Raw genomic sequence first — 14,814 nt, 5'->3', positions numbered from 1 at the left:
AGAACAGATCTTGTAAGAGAGCTATGCTGTGGTATGACACTCTGCACCTCCCAAAACAGATTTCTGGAGTCTTAAACAGAAACAGGGCTGCTAGCGGTACAGGCTTTGCACAGGTAAAAAAAATAAGATGGTGTAGCAGATGCTTTTGATGGTCAGCCTACAAGGGAAACAATGTTAGCGTTTGAGAGCAATTCTCTTGATGCCTAAAAAAGAACCACTTCTGTGCTCAGGCTTTCTCTTACACTCCATGCTTTGTTAAGGTAAATGTGACACCACCATGTGTGAATTCAGATGAACCTATTCACGACTGATCAAAAATTCAGAAGAGTATCTTATCACATTAATGTCATGTACAAAAAAACAAGACTGAAAGCATTACTGTAATTGAACCAAACCAGCGCTACGAGGCATCTTGCTTCCATTTGCGATGGTCAGAAGTTTCCTATGCAGATAATCCACAGACAAATCACTAAGTTTTAGATGTTACGTATTACCCTATCCGCATCTGTTGTATGAGGAACACACTCGTAAGACAGCACGTTCCTACCCATGTGTAATCCCGCTACGAATAACTTGTTTAAAGCCTGCTGAAGGAGAATTCCTTTCTTTAGCCGGGAGTGATCCTCATAGTCTGGTGTCCCATGCAGGCAACACTTAACTGAAATAATCACAAGGGAGTGAAGTAAGAAGCTTCAGTTTGGCAGCAGCAGTAGATTCATAATGATTAAGTTGAGCAGTAGTTACAGATTCAAAAGAAATTATGTATCCACAGTATATGTACATTATAATTAACTTCTCAAAAGAGTTTTTTCATTGCTATATTTTAAAGGTTGCCTTCAAATTACACATAAGTCCTTTAAATGCTTGAAAGGCATAAAAATTCCCCTTCCCACACAAAACCCCAAACAATGTATTTTAGTTTCAAAAATATTTTGAACCCACGAACAAGCTTGGTATCAGTTAATCTGGTAAAATAGCTACGTGCTAAATAAAAGCACATCTGGTGGAAAGAGCGCAAAGAATGTTACAAGTGTGCTTAGTTTTTGCTTGCAGCATCTGGCAGTGGGTAGCAGGACAGAGGCAGGAATCTCAGTGGGTCTCCTCCTGTGTCTGTTCTGCGATAGTTTCTGTGGCACTGGCATTGGCAGCAGAGTTGAGAACGTCTCCAAAGTCTCCCCCGGCGGGTTTGCTTCCTCCAACTTTAGACTAGAACAAAGAGAGAGCCTCAACACAAAATCACAGTTACTTGGCATATCAAACACGCTTAACTGTATAAAACTGGTACCTCTGCATGAGTAAGTTTAATAACTCTTTTCAGCAGAGCAGCTTTTCCAGGACTGGGCTACCTCCATAATACTTGAAAGACAAGTCTTAGTATCATGTGGAAAACAATCAGCAGCAGCAGATTAACATAGCAGTCTCCCTTTGACTTTGAGATACACAAAACATGAAGCAGCCCTGATTCCAGGGAGTCTGGAGGCTGACACACCCTCGGTTAAAAATGGATACAGGTAAGCAGCTTTTCAAGCCATTTAGGCTTTGAAACATTCCAAGCTTAAAACTCACTTCTGTATTGCTCAAGAAAGAACTTCGAACACTTTTCAGCCTCAACAGCAATTCCCGAGATCTTTAGTGAAGCATAGCAACTATTTTACTTTCTCCAGGTAACGCATTTGCCTTTTCACTTCCCTCTACCCTGTGGGATGGCAGGAGTGTTAATGCCAATTCGTTTGCAAGGGAATGCCTAGCTCCATACGCAATCGCTTGCATGCTTCTTCATCCAACCCAGTGTGCCCATGAGAACAGTCAAATCTGGTTCCAGTTACATGTGTATTAGTTATTTTTCAAGTTATTTTGTTTTTTACCTGGAGAAGCTATTAACGTTTGTTTCTGGCACTTGAAGCTTCTGTGCGTAAATTTTAAATTAAGGTACAAAGGCCTTCCATATTTTATGCCAGAAATAAGAGAAACATCCCAAGCTATTCTCCTGTGTAGCATACTGGTCCTTAGGAAGGCATGGAAATAAAAGCCTAGACCATTTTGGATACATACTACTAGGTATGTTATACTAGCTGTTTGTGCAAGTTAGCTAGCTGTTAGTCCTTACAGTGAAAGGCGTCCTCCAGTAAGAGGCGCAGGAAGCCCACTTTTTATTCTCAAATCATTAGGCAGAGAAACCATTTCCACAGTACTTAAAAAGATGTCATCTAAGCACCTTCAACAGTTCACCAGTAAGTAGAAAACAGGCTACCAAGACTCCAGTCTTTTCTCCACATCCACAGCTCCACAATCACCAAGGCGTTTTGGTAATGCTTACCTTTAAGCTTTCAACTTTTTCCTCAAAGGATTTGAAAGTAGGGGAATTTCTAGGAAAATTAAAAAAAAAAAAAAAAAAGAACCACAGAATTACAAACATATCTGGTTAGTCCATAAATATCAGAAAACAAGCAGACAGTTGCTTTTTGGCACGTCAATGTGAATTGGTTTGTTTGGGGCTCTTTCCTTGTTTTAAGGGTAGCCTAAAAATAGTTTAGATCTGGATCTCCCCGACTACTACAAAACTAAAATTCAGACACACTCAAGTTGCAGCTCATTTGTATCATTGGCAACTAAGCATCACCAGACTCAGTGATAGGATCTTTCATCACAACATGGAAGGGAGAACTAGCAAGTATTTTAGGTTTAGCTTATTATTCCCAGTGATTTCAAACAGGTTGCTGGATTAAAGGATTTGTTCAGAAAAGCTTAAGTCATCACTTCTGGTTAGCCTAGTACATTATTGCTGAAGAAAGCTTGTCATCAGAGTTTTTTCACTTGTTATAGGAAAACTAGTTTAATTTAATAGGCTATGTGTTCAATTAACAAAACATGGTTTGCAGTGGCATTTTCTGCTAACACATTACATTTAAGGGAGACTCCCCTTTGCCTTTTAAGTGCTGGAGACATCTGTGATTACCAATGGCAAATTCTGCATATGAAGAGCAGGACAGCTTAGGATTTTCAATGCTGAGGGCCAGTGTATTATTTATTAGGGTCAGAGGAGTGGCTTAATGCTCCAACTAGCTGTCACTGCCATTTGCAAATTTGTGCAATAGCCTGTACGTTTTGTCTGCCTTTATGCAGGATGGAAAATGCTTGCCTCCAGTTGACCCAGCCTAAGGATTCATAGCAGGCTCAGAAACAAATTATAAAGATGAAAGACAGGAGGTTTGTTTTTAATTTGGGGTTTTTTTGTTTGGTGGGGGTTTTTTTGGTTTTTTGGTTTTTTTTTTTTTTCAAAAGAGGTCTTAAGCTTCCCATCCTCCTTTGCTTGGTATTTCTGTAGGTCACCCACACTTAGCTGCACTCTTTCATTTGGGAAAGTACACAGTGACATATATACATCTCTCTCTCTCTCTCAAACCAGACTCTCTCAGGAGGTGGAGGGACACAGTGCCAAACAAGGAGAGAGAAAAGGCAAACACTCCAAGTCAGCAAGAGACTTTTTGTGAAACCACAGTATTTTTTACACACTTGGATTGTTCTAAAACAGACGCCAAGCTATTGCCTTTTAAACTCGGATTCATTTAATAGCATTACATTTCTACCAGGCAGGGAAAAGTTGTTATAGTTCTCCAAACAGCAGGAAAGTGCACTTGGTCACATTCCAGATGTGCGATAACCATTAAGCAAAAATAAAACAAATTTTATCCTATATGTTAGTACAGGAAATCCATTATAAAGTTGGGTGGGTTTTTTGGTTTTGTTTTAAATCTATGTTAGTTGACTTAAGTTCAATTTGACTTGATTCCACACATGAAAATAAATAAACCCAACAGCTGGATTATGCATACATTACCTCATAATAGGCATGCTAATTGAATGTTGTATGGAGCGTATACTAAATGCCAGCATTAAGAAAAAAGAAAGCAAGAAGTTAGTTTAAGTCATAGACTGAGAAGAAATTGGCTTAGAGAGCTGACTTCTGGAAACTATCTATTTGGTAGACAGCCAAACAGTTTTATACAGTCTTACATAGGAACTGCTTGGTTTTGCTTTTTTAAATTGCTTAGCCATGCACACATACAAGTATAACAAAGCAAAAGCTGCAACAATTTGTCTTCCTTTTTAGAAAGATACAAGTGCCATGCTTGTTAGTACATATTCTGCTTAGCGGCAACAATCTGTCTACTCGTTAAGTTTCTCAAGCAATGAGAGACATGCTGCATTTACAGTTTTGACGATATCAAGTAGAAAGTGAACACTCAAAAGTTTTATCAATCAACTAATGTACTGAAAGAATCATTCCTACATTCAGAAAGCTTCTATTTCAACTCAGTGTAAAATTTCCATACTCATCAATACAAATTATCTACTGGTCAATATACATTATTTAGTGAGAGCAGTCACATCAATCTATATTCAAGGTCAGGTTTATGCTGGGGGCAAGGAGAAAGCCCTAAGTTCAACCCTGTTCTGAAATTCATGGAAGATTTCTGTAACCTGCCAGTGTTGCTAAACAGTTACTGTTTGTTTAATGACAACCCACACTTACTCCTAGAAGGTGACTGGATATAGATTAAGGAGTTCCCAAATAACTTCAAGAACATCTGGAATCTAATTTAGTTCCATATTCTAGAAAAGTCCGTTTACTCTTGATACAAATTAGTCTTAGATGTTAAACATTTCTTGTCAAATACCACAACAGTAAGTTAGAAACACTGATGGTCACAGATTTCATAACTATATTTGTAATGTTGAATTTTGACTGGGCTTTATGATATCTTTCAAGGGAATACTTTCTGGGCAATTGCAGGGGCAGGGTGAGGAAGTAGGGGGAACACAATCAAAAAAAAACCCCACTCTCACATTTGATGCACCTCCAAAACTCCAATAAGCATTTCAGCACAATGGAAGATACAGTCACAGAAGTAAAAAAGTTCTGTGTTCATTGCAGAACAAATTTTAAGACATTCTTTTGGGCTTAGGAGTTCGTAAGCACAAGTTAGTAAGCACTAGTTAGTTCCTTTTGTTAACAGTTAGGTTTCCAGCTGACATGCTCATAAACGATCATATCAAATTTCCAAAACTAGCAAAGAAAGTTACTCTGCAATCTCAGAACAGGGCAAAGATGAGGACTTCCACTCCATAATATGGATGCAATGCAAGAGGGCTTATGATTACTCCAGAAGTTTGTAGAGCGCTACACCTTGGCACTACTGCTCGGTTGTTGGGGTTTTGTTGCATACAGTACTGATGTTGCCTACACAAGGATGGCTAACTCATCGAAAGTTCAAGACATTCTTATAAAGGAGAACAAAAGTATTCAGAGAAACCTAAGAAGGAACAGAGTTCATTTTCAGCATAACAAAATGCAACAGAAACAAACACAAAAAGGAAGCAATAATGCACTGACTTAGCACTACCAGTCCTCTCTCTCCCTCGCTATTTCAGTACTTTCCGAGTTCACAGCTCCACCAGCTGCCTTACTCCCTTTCGCAACTCCCTCCAAAATCACTTTGCAGTGCAAGAATGAAGACCTGCATGTGATGCTTGCTGCATGGAACATGTGGAAATAACCCAAGACAGAAGAAATCATGCCATTACAGTGAGAAGTCCCTAAGATAAAACAGTACAAGAAAAGCAAAGCCGTGATGAAGCAGCTATGTAAGAGTTCAAGAATAAAAATGCACCTGCATATTAGTTCAAGCATGAGGCCCAACGATTCTCATTTCCAGGAAAAAACTTGTGTATCTAAACCTTTATAAACTTCAGACTTGTGCAGTCTTGAAAGTAGACACCACTTGAGCAGTCACATTACCCTAGGACCTGAATTCATTGCTGAATCCCAGATGAACTTGGTCCTCATGAAAGCAAAAAACTCAAAGGTTTTTAATCTCCTGTTTAAATGCAACTAAGATCTTGAACAGCACTAATTCTTCCCACCGTGTTTTTGTTTTTTTTTTTTTTAACCCAGCTGCTCCTGAATTTGTAACCATACCTTGAATGTCCACTGACATGATTCTCTCCGAGAAGCACACCAACAGTGTGGACTCCTCTGGCCCTGTTACATTCCCGCCCAGTGGCCCGGTTTCTGATAGAGAGTACTCAACACCCACCTAGCCACTAAGTTGATTAATTAGGACACTTATTTTGAGGTACTAAATTCCTGAAGCCAGAAGAGAGCCGTAAGTCTGTGCTTGTCCTTGTCAAATGCAATAGTCTAATACTAGTAGGGGAACCCCATAGCCTTAAGGAAGACAGGTGAACCCTGTTAAGTGAGCAGCCAAGCTCTGCATCCAAAAGGTATAGAGACATCTTCCAGGCTCCCTTTGTCTTACTGGTGTTAAAGGGGAGGGTATTTCACACAGGCTGCTATTCTTACACTTGAGCAAATTGAGCTCACTTCACAGTCTGAGTTCTGATAGTGTCCAGTGCCTCTGCCCATCTCCTCCCCAGGCACTGCCCCTGGAGCTATAGCTCCCAGTTAAGATTCTAGGAGCCAGACCCCTACATCTTTATAGAGATCCTACTGCTGTCTTTAGCACTTAGTGTGAGAACACAGAAAAGATGAAGCCAGACTCAGAGGTGTGCATAGACAGGATGAGAGTGAATGGACAGAAGTTGCTATACAGGAATTTTAACTACTGAAAACTCAACATTGAACATTTGCTTAGACTAGGCAGATAAAAGGCAATGCAGACAAGGTAGCTAAAATACTCAGTGTCTGGAGCTGCTAAAGTAATCAACTCAAAGATAAGGGCTGTTTCACTGGACAAACTATGAACAGAGAATGTGTAAGCTATTTTACATTTAGACTCTAGTGATTTGATTAGAGTCACAATGCTAAACAACCATTGTAATAGACACAAAAAAGGAACATTTCTGTCTGTCAAGGCAAAACACTGTACAGAGAAAGAGAAGGAGGAATTCTGCATGCCATTGACCTCAAAACCATATTCTGTCTCTTTACAAAAAACTTTGCAGAATCATTTTAATGGATGTCTGTCTTAGAAGGAAGAGAGACTAATTCATTATTATGTATTCTCAAGATTTCATGTTCTGGGATAGTTACCAGGTGAACATGAAGAAACATCTTCCCTGATATTAACAGTGCTTCGGTTTTACATTAACTAACACCAGAGAAAAAAAGAAATTACTTTTTACAAACAAAACTTATTTAAAAATTTTAGTGGAGACAGTCTGACTACATGCTTAGTTTCAGAAACAATTCTTGCGCCCACCTTACCTAAAGGAATGTGAAAATGCCTGTAGTCTGCACAATGCCAGAGTAAGCATTAAAGAGAGAAAGGAAGTTCTGATAAATCTGAAGAAAAATATGTAACTGTGTAGCTGAACCCCAAAGTGATTTCTCACTACGCTTCAAAAAGCAATGAAGAGGTTAATGGCAGCACTTTAAAACAGAGGGCTGATTTTATTACACTGCAGCAATATTCTGTTAGAATGTGTGACTTTATTTGTCCAATAATTGAAAAATAATTTTAAGCCACCATTCACAATAAGTTACAAGCAGAGATGAGTGGTTGTATATATTCCAGTAGTAAAAATTATATAATCAAACAAAGAATTGTAAGCTAAGCGTATGTTTCAATTGCATCCAGGAAGAGTTCTGCATGCAGCTCACAGTAGTGCTAAAAATGATGACCAAACTTACCTAATTTGCATGAAGGGCTGTGTCATTTGACACAAAGTCAAAATGTGTTGTATGCCAATATTTAAGAATTTAAAAGTGCCAAATATTAAAAAAAGTAATAAAATCAAGCCACTGCTATGAGGTAGAACAGCTTACAAAGAAATAAAACACACCTGAAAGGAATCCACACAAGGCAAAAATAAACAACAAAAAAAGCCAACAACAAAACCAAACCACAGTTAAAGACATTAGTTGTTTAAATGTAGTGTTCCACAAGCTGAGAAAGTCAGAGGACAGAAATGACAACACTACGTGCATCACACAGAGGCAGGCAGAGATGCTGCCACCTGCAGTCCTACCAAAAAAATAAGAATAGCAGCGGAGGTAATAGCATATGTTGCTTCTCTTGCATATATAAAATACACACCACAGAACTCTTCTGCATCACTGAGGACATACAAGCAGATTTTGCAGCAAGTGACTCAGCTCTCCTAAAACAGATGCTGAGTTCCTGATAGATCAACTTCTAGAAGTTAATTATATTAACAGCATAAATTTATTTTAGTGATCACCTGCTTAAATCAAAAATGCAACTACTTGGGAAAAGCGAAAGAAACCTACCTGACGTCTTCAAACTTCTTGGTTATGACTGAACCAACAGATGAAAATGCAGCAGAAGCCTTCTGACCAGCCTGAGAGAGGGTTTCTGATGTTTTCTTGTATCTGTGTTCAAACAAAATTAAGCCTGTAGTTATTTTAATAGAACACATAAGAAACCTTTTAGCATATGTAAATTTGTATGAAACACAAAGGTATACTTCAACTTTGGGGTCAAATGGACAAGTTACTTAAGAGATTATATTGAGCCATTGCAGTCCCTTCTGGCTACAGCACCCCTGCCACCTCAGACTTCAGATGAGGTTCATCAACATGCACCTACTACCCCCAGCCCCAGAACAGATGCTTTCTGTTATTGTAGGACTTAAAAACAACCCAACAAAACAATCCGATGCACACACACAGAAAAAGAACAGAGATCTAATTTTTTGTGCCAAGTGTATAGTATAAAATACTGTACCAAACGGTTTTGTCAATAAACTTCACCATAAAAAGTTTGAGGTACACCCTCTTACATTCTCTGTAGTCATTAATTGCAGAAGGCATTTCGCTCTAGACCTTAAGCTAACAGTTGAGTTTGGCAAGAACATTAACTGTGACTTTGCACTTTTCCTGCATGAGCTCAGTTTACAACAATTTTCCAGGCTGGAAAATAAGGATATTCTGCTGCACTAAGGACACCTTGGTATCTCACTAATGGTATCTCAGATCTGTCAGACAAAAAGTGTATTAGAATCACCCATATTATAGTAAATCATTCTTATTTTGCAGGAGATGATATGGCTAATAGTGGGCTTCTTGAAAGAAATCCATGATGATTCATCCAGGTAAGTTCTAGTGCAACTTAACTTTGTGTTATCTACACTCATCTCATTTCACAAGAACAGATGGTTTAAATTTGACAAGAACTACATAGTTGTCACCTCAACACCTGAGACAATCATCATTAACTGATACATACGCTGTGGTTGATGTAACATCTTGCCAGCTTTTGGTAATGTTCTGCCTTAGTTCCTGTAATGAGTTAATTCCCAGCTTTCTCTTGATTTCTGCTAGATGCTTCTCTTTTGCAGCTAGCACTTGTGAGAGCGTCTGGATTTCCTCTTCCACCTGCAGCAGCAGAGTTGACAAGAGGTAAGTTAACAAGCAATATACCCAGCCATTTAACTATTTATTAAAACAACTACTAACCATCAGTAATGGGAGGGCTAATGCATTTTTAACATTGCCTCACAGTTGTTTCTAAATACTAAAAGGGAATTCCAACATATTCTACAGCAAGAGCAAGTGAGACACCTGCAGCTAGCTCTGTTACTGCAATATGCACAAGGAAGTTGGTAACTAAAAGACTGTATAGTTAGAAATCATTACCTTTAGGCAACATTAGCTTGAAGATCAGTCAAACCTGGGACAATTGCCAAGCCTGTATTCTCCTTCCACATCAGAAGAGATCAATGTATGACCAGTATCAGGAAGCTTAGAGCATGTCTGATCCACACACAAGTTTTGTCTCCTTGCTTGAACAGAAATGTTCTTTTGTGGCTTAAGCCAGCAACTGCAGGCTGGATCCAGCCTTGGGAACAGGAGTGCCTTCCCCAGAGCAGGGGTGGAAATGGTGGCAGACTGAGCAGTTAAAAAAAAAACAACACACCAAACAACCAACACAAAAACCCAAAAAACCCACAACAACAAAAACACAGCACCTGTTCAGCAACTAGAAAACCGTATTGTTTGTATACTTCCTTCTTTACACAGATGGTCACTTAAGCCTCTCACAGCAGCATGACCAGATCATGATCAGAGATGTCAAAACAGTTTTACGATGCCATACTGTGGGCTATATAGATGTGACAGAGGTACTAAGGCCATATGTACAAAGGTGAAGGCATACATCCAATCCTACTTCCTCATCCAGACTGGACTTACTTTAGAGTATCAGGCTGCCCACTCACTTAAGCTCCTTTAAGGAAATACCAGTATCTTCAATGCACCTTTGTTTCAGATACCTGTCCAAAGTCCAGCGTGATGTACCCTAGCAGGACCAGATTTCCCTCACCATCTTCAGCTGATTGGTTTGGCATGAAGTAACACTCAGGACTACCAAAACCAAGACTGCACCAAATATGCTTATTTCTAGCTAACTTTCGTTTGCCAACCTTAGGCTTAAGTTAGTGTCTTTTATTAGGGTCCTAAAGTCAGATCGAGCTACAAAAGAAAAAGGACTGTCAATTCAATAAAGCTTGACTTTGACAACTTTTGAAACGCATGTATCGGGTTTGAATATTTGACTGTCCTTTAAAGAGTGTGTCCTGGTTTGAGGGCCCAAACCATGACACAGTGCTACTTTAACTCACTCTTAAAAAAATTTCTGCTATATGAACTATGGACAAGAATAGTTACATGGTTAGACGTTAGCAAAACAGTGTCTACATGGATATTACTACAAAGCATCCTTCATAAAAAAACAGCTTTAGTTACTGCACAACAGTTGAGACAATGCTTGGTTTTGGCTTCCAACTATGTTCTTATTGACAGCTTATTTTCCTCCTCCTCACTTGAGGAAAAAACAAAAGGGTTAGGCATTTATGCATCTTGGTTTAAGATCTGTACACTCAGCGCTTCCAGTTTAATTCCCCATATCTAGAACTGGCTGTTCTTTTCTCCTTGACACCTTTCCTTTCCCTCCCCGCAATACACAGGAGTGCTGTACCCAGCTTTAACCAGAATAAATATGCAAAGCATTAACTGTATGTTCAAAGACAGCATTATCCCAGATTTTCGTTCTCAAAACCAGTTTAAGAGCTATTTCCAAGAGATTTACCTTAGCAAGCTCTTTTCTTAGCTCATCCTGTTCTTCTTCTGAGAGTGTTTCTGCCATACCAACTGTAGCAGCAGCATCCTCTCCAACCTCAGGTATAGAGTCACTTCTCAGCAGCCCTTGAGGTAAATAAACCATCAAAAGTCAGATCATCACGTGTCTACTAGATAGCAGCTAACGTTAATATACAGCCCTTTTGTGCCACTGCACAAAGAAAACTGATAAGAGGACACCAAAGTCATGCTCCCCAAGTACTACAGCATCCAGGAAAACAGAGACATGTTACTGGCTGTTTTGCTCTATCAAGTTGTATTAAAGCTCAATATAATCGCAACAGCTGCTATAATAGGAGACTGGGAACATCTTGAGAACAACGCATCTCACTACTCTGACAGAAACCAAGGCGCAGAACGTTATGTCCCAACCAGCGATTCCTACACAACCTCTGCCCAGGAGTCGATGCACTCTGCTTTCTCTACTCACACCGCACAGAAACTCTGGAAGCACTGGAGGTGCTCAAGACCAATGCAGAGGCTCCCTCCCTCACTGCTCTTAGATCAGATTTAAAAATGCCCATTCTCAGCATACTGGGAGAGGTCATGGCAACAAGCAAGCTCAGCAACAGCAGAGAAAAAGGTTGCACTGCAAGTACGAACTCTTCCCCCACACCCTGCTCAACCTCTCTGTCCCTAGTAACTGGGACCACTGTGGCTAGAAAGTTGCAGGTATCATGGAACTAAAAGTAAGTTGTTGTTTTGCACCGGGACGGTAAGGCAGATACGAAGGCCAGGGAAGGAGCTTGGGAACAAAAGACTGTCACTTCAGACAAAGCGGTGGAGTGCTGAGAAGGGACTGATGAGGATGTGCACCCACTCACACTGCTGCCTCTTCTTCCAAATCCAGAAATCAAAACTCTGCCAAACTCCTCTGTTTGAAGACCAAACATCCCTATGGTCTTCCCCAACTTTCACCTTCACAGCTTCAGGGAAAGGAAGGAAAACAGTAGTATTTGTATTACTATGATGCACGCACTTTAAAGATTCATTTATTCTTAGTCCTTAGCATTTGCAGCAAGATCACTTTAAACACCTTTTAATGCAACAAACGGGTTTTCCAGCAAAAGATTTCTCATTTTGAATCTTTGTAGCTGACACTTAAACAGACGGTTTGCCAGAATTAAGGAATCCTGTTCCAATTTGCAAAGAGACCAGTTTGTAGAAAGACTGCATGCTGCAATGGTTATGGATTCCCAGAACTAATTCTCTATTTAAGAGGTACAATAGGATTATAGATAATAAAAAAATCAATGAAATAAAAATCTTAAAACAGAAAAAAAACAACAGGAAGACTGATTGTAAGGAGAGAGGGTGAGAGTATGTATACGTATATGAATGTATATAAATATACAATTCAGATAAGCTGAGAAGTTATTAAGTAATGTTCTCTTACTTATCACTATAGTAATTAACTACATAAAATTACATCCTTATTTCAGAAGCTTCTGATGCCACTGCACAATACCATTTGGTCTGGGAATCCAAAAACTCATTAATGTGTAATGAGACCACCACTATGATTTTATTGTGAGGCTCGATATCAAATAGCTACATCGCAATCAACTGAAAAGTCAGGGAAAAAAAGATTCTGTGAGTCTGTAATTAGTTGTAAGTATTCTATGAAACATGCTTCTAGCAGCTGTCAAGCCTAAGAAAAGAAGAGGTCTTGTCCTTGATCAAGTTACTGAATTCAGGTAAAGCTCAATTCCACAAATTCTTTCCAAAACAGTATGTTTTCTGCCTGTATTTGTGTCCAAAATGCTTGTACTCTAGAAACACACTGCTACACGGGCAGAAAGTTTGTAAATGGTAAGCTACCACAGAGTACACTGAGAAGGAAGCATACAGAAAGCAACTGAAACCCCATTCTGCATTTATTTATGAAATCTACCACATTTTCCCAGAGAATTATCTCTCTCTTCTACACAAACATAATGTAGTTCCTACAGGTTTCCCAATACACTATTTTCTGGCAGGAATCTAGGACAGGAAGAAAAGTTAATGCCCAAGCCAAAGCACAGCACTGCAGCACCAAAAAAAAAAAAAAAAAAAATACAGCTCCTGTCTCGCAATCAGATGATTTTTTGTTTATACATCAACAAAATTAATGCCCAAGCCAAAGCACAGCCCTGCAGCACCAAAAAAAAAAAAAAAAAAAAGATTACAGCTCATGTCTCACAATCAGATGATTTTTGGTTTATACATCAACATATTTCCTTAACATCAAACAGTTAAGAACGGCATACCTTTTTGTCAAATTGCTATTTATCCTAATAATTACATAGACCTATATTGAAGGAAAGCTAACAATTTAAAACTGCATTTTCCCCTGACACGCTACAACCCCCAATATGTTAACCTCCAACTCCTGACCTTGCTCTCCATCTGCAGCCCCTTCAGTGACTACAGAGCTAGCCTTTGCTTTTCAGAAAGTTTGCAAGTACCAAAGACGACACTGACTCCAAGAGCATTAGCACATCCAGCTGAAAGTCTGCTCAATCTGGTTATGAAGAGTCATCTGGATTATCTCACCAAAAATAGATCAAGTGAATCCAGCAGTAAGAACACATGCTGGATTGTCTCCCACAGCAATTGCTTCTGTTTTGGGACTGTACCTTCTCTTTGGAAAACCAATGTTTTAAGGGAGTTTGCACTGCTTGTTGTCTACATTGAATTTAAGACACAATGCTAACAAGCACGGGAATGATCTCTCCTCCCCTTCCCATTTCCACATCTTTCAGTAAAACAGGCAATCTCTGCTACTCGGAGTCCTCCATACCTCACCCTGTACATCTAACCATGCCTTCCCCTCCTCTCCTCACCTTCTGCTCCCCTCCTTTTTATTGCTTTTTCTGTAGCTCTATTCGAAGAATGCAAACACCTTTCCATTAGTCTCTATTCTGGTACCTCCCCTCTCGTTTCCTGTTACTCTTCACCTCTCTGCTCCCTTTGCTCCCATTCCTCAGTTCACTTCAATACTTGCAGGACTCAAGGTTCATCTGTGCGACAGGAAGGCCATGCTAGGCAGCCTGACCAAGAAGCAGCTGTCTACAAAGATAACAACCCCCAGACCTCCACAATGGCATGGCTACAACCCAAATAACACCCCATAAACTCGGGCTGACAGACAGTAAGATCCCAGCTTTGAGCAAGCTTTGTAAGGAAAGGTGCACGGCCCACCTTAGATATTTTTGCAGAGTGTGGGGCAGGAAACCAGGGACATAGCCGCCAGCCAACAGATGGAAATACTTGGGCTCAATCTGTTATTAAGAGAGCATTTCTCACTTGGGGTCATCTCTGTTCACCAGCAGAACTGTTGTTACTGGCTTCCAACTTGTTACCTTTTGTTACATTAGTTCTCTCACATCTTCAGAGATGCAAAGGACTTAAAATTCAGTCACCTGGTACTGCAATTGCTACAACCAAGTTTAGCTGAGCATTTTACACCTCTTAAACTCTTAAAAAATCTGTTGGGGAAATAAAATGTGAAAACATCTACTATTGGGAAAACTTACTTAGTTTTAAGGTCAGATTTCAGGTGTCTGTGTTTCTAAGATAAACTGGTGGGATAATATGTTAATCAGATCTACTCAAATGAACCAAAAATGATACGAAGAAGTCAGTTGATTAGGATTCCACAGATCACGTTCAGGGGAACAGCACTTAAGTCCCTATTACTCTGCCAGAGA

General features: G+C 39.6%; 1 protein-coding gene across 5 annotated transcripts in view; it reads right to left on the bottom strand.

Moving 5' to 3' along the window:
* Positions 1-477: 477 nt before the first annotated feature.
* Positions 478-14,814, bottom strand: part of TPD52 (tumor protein D52) — a 29,337-nt gene continuing 15,000 nt past the window's right edge. For 2 of the 5 annotated variants that reach the window (XM_009891881.1, XM_009891878.1), the window contains 6 exons: positions 11,073-11,188; positions 9,213-9,361; positions 8,255-8,356; positions 3,839-3,880; positions 2,318-2,366; positions 478-1,206 (listed from right to left, as the gene is read on the bottom strand). In XM_009891881.1, the coding sequence (XP_009890183.1) occupies positions 1,090-1,206; positions 2,318-2,366; positions 3,839-3,880; positions 8,255-8,356; positions 9,213-9,361; positions 11,073-11,129 (516 nt within the window). In that variant the 5' untranslated portion in view covers positions 11,130-11,188 and the 3' untranslated portion in view covers positions 478-1,089. Of the gene's footprint in view, positions 1,207-2,317; positions 2,367-3,838; positions 3,881-7,228; positions 7,256-8,254; positions 8,357-9,212; positions 9,362-11,072; positions 11,189-14,814 lie in introns of all 5 variants that reach the window. The other 3 variants (XM_009891877.1, XM_009891879.1, XM_009891880.1) reach the window with 3 other exon arrangements.

Source organism: Charadrius vociferus, unplaced genomic scaffold (genome assembly GCF_000708025.1).
Source record: "Charadrius vociferus isolate BGI_N301 unplaced genomic scaffold, ASM70802v2 scaffold15, whole genome shotgun sequence".
NCBI classification, from domain to species: Eukaryota; Metazoa; Chordata; class Aves; order Charadriiformes; family Charadriidae; genus Charadrius; species Charadrius vociferus.
Note: the sequence above shows the minus strand (reverse complement) of the source record. Positions and strands in the feature narration are given on the sequence as shown.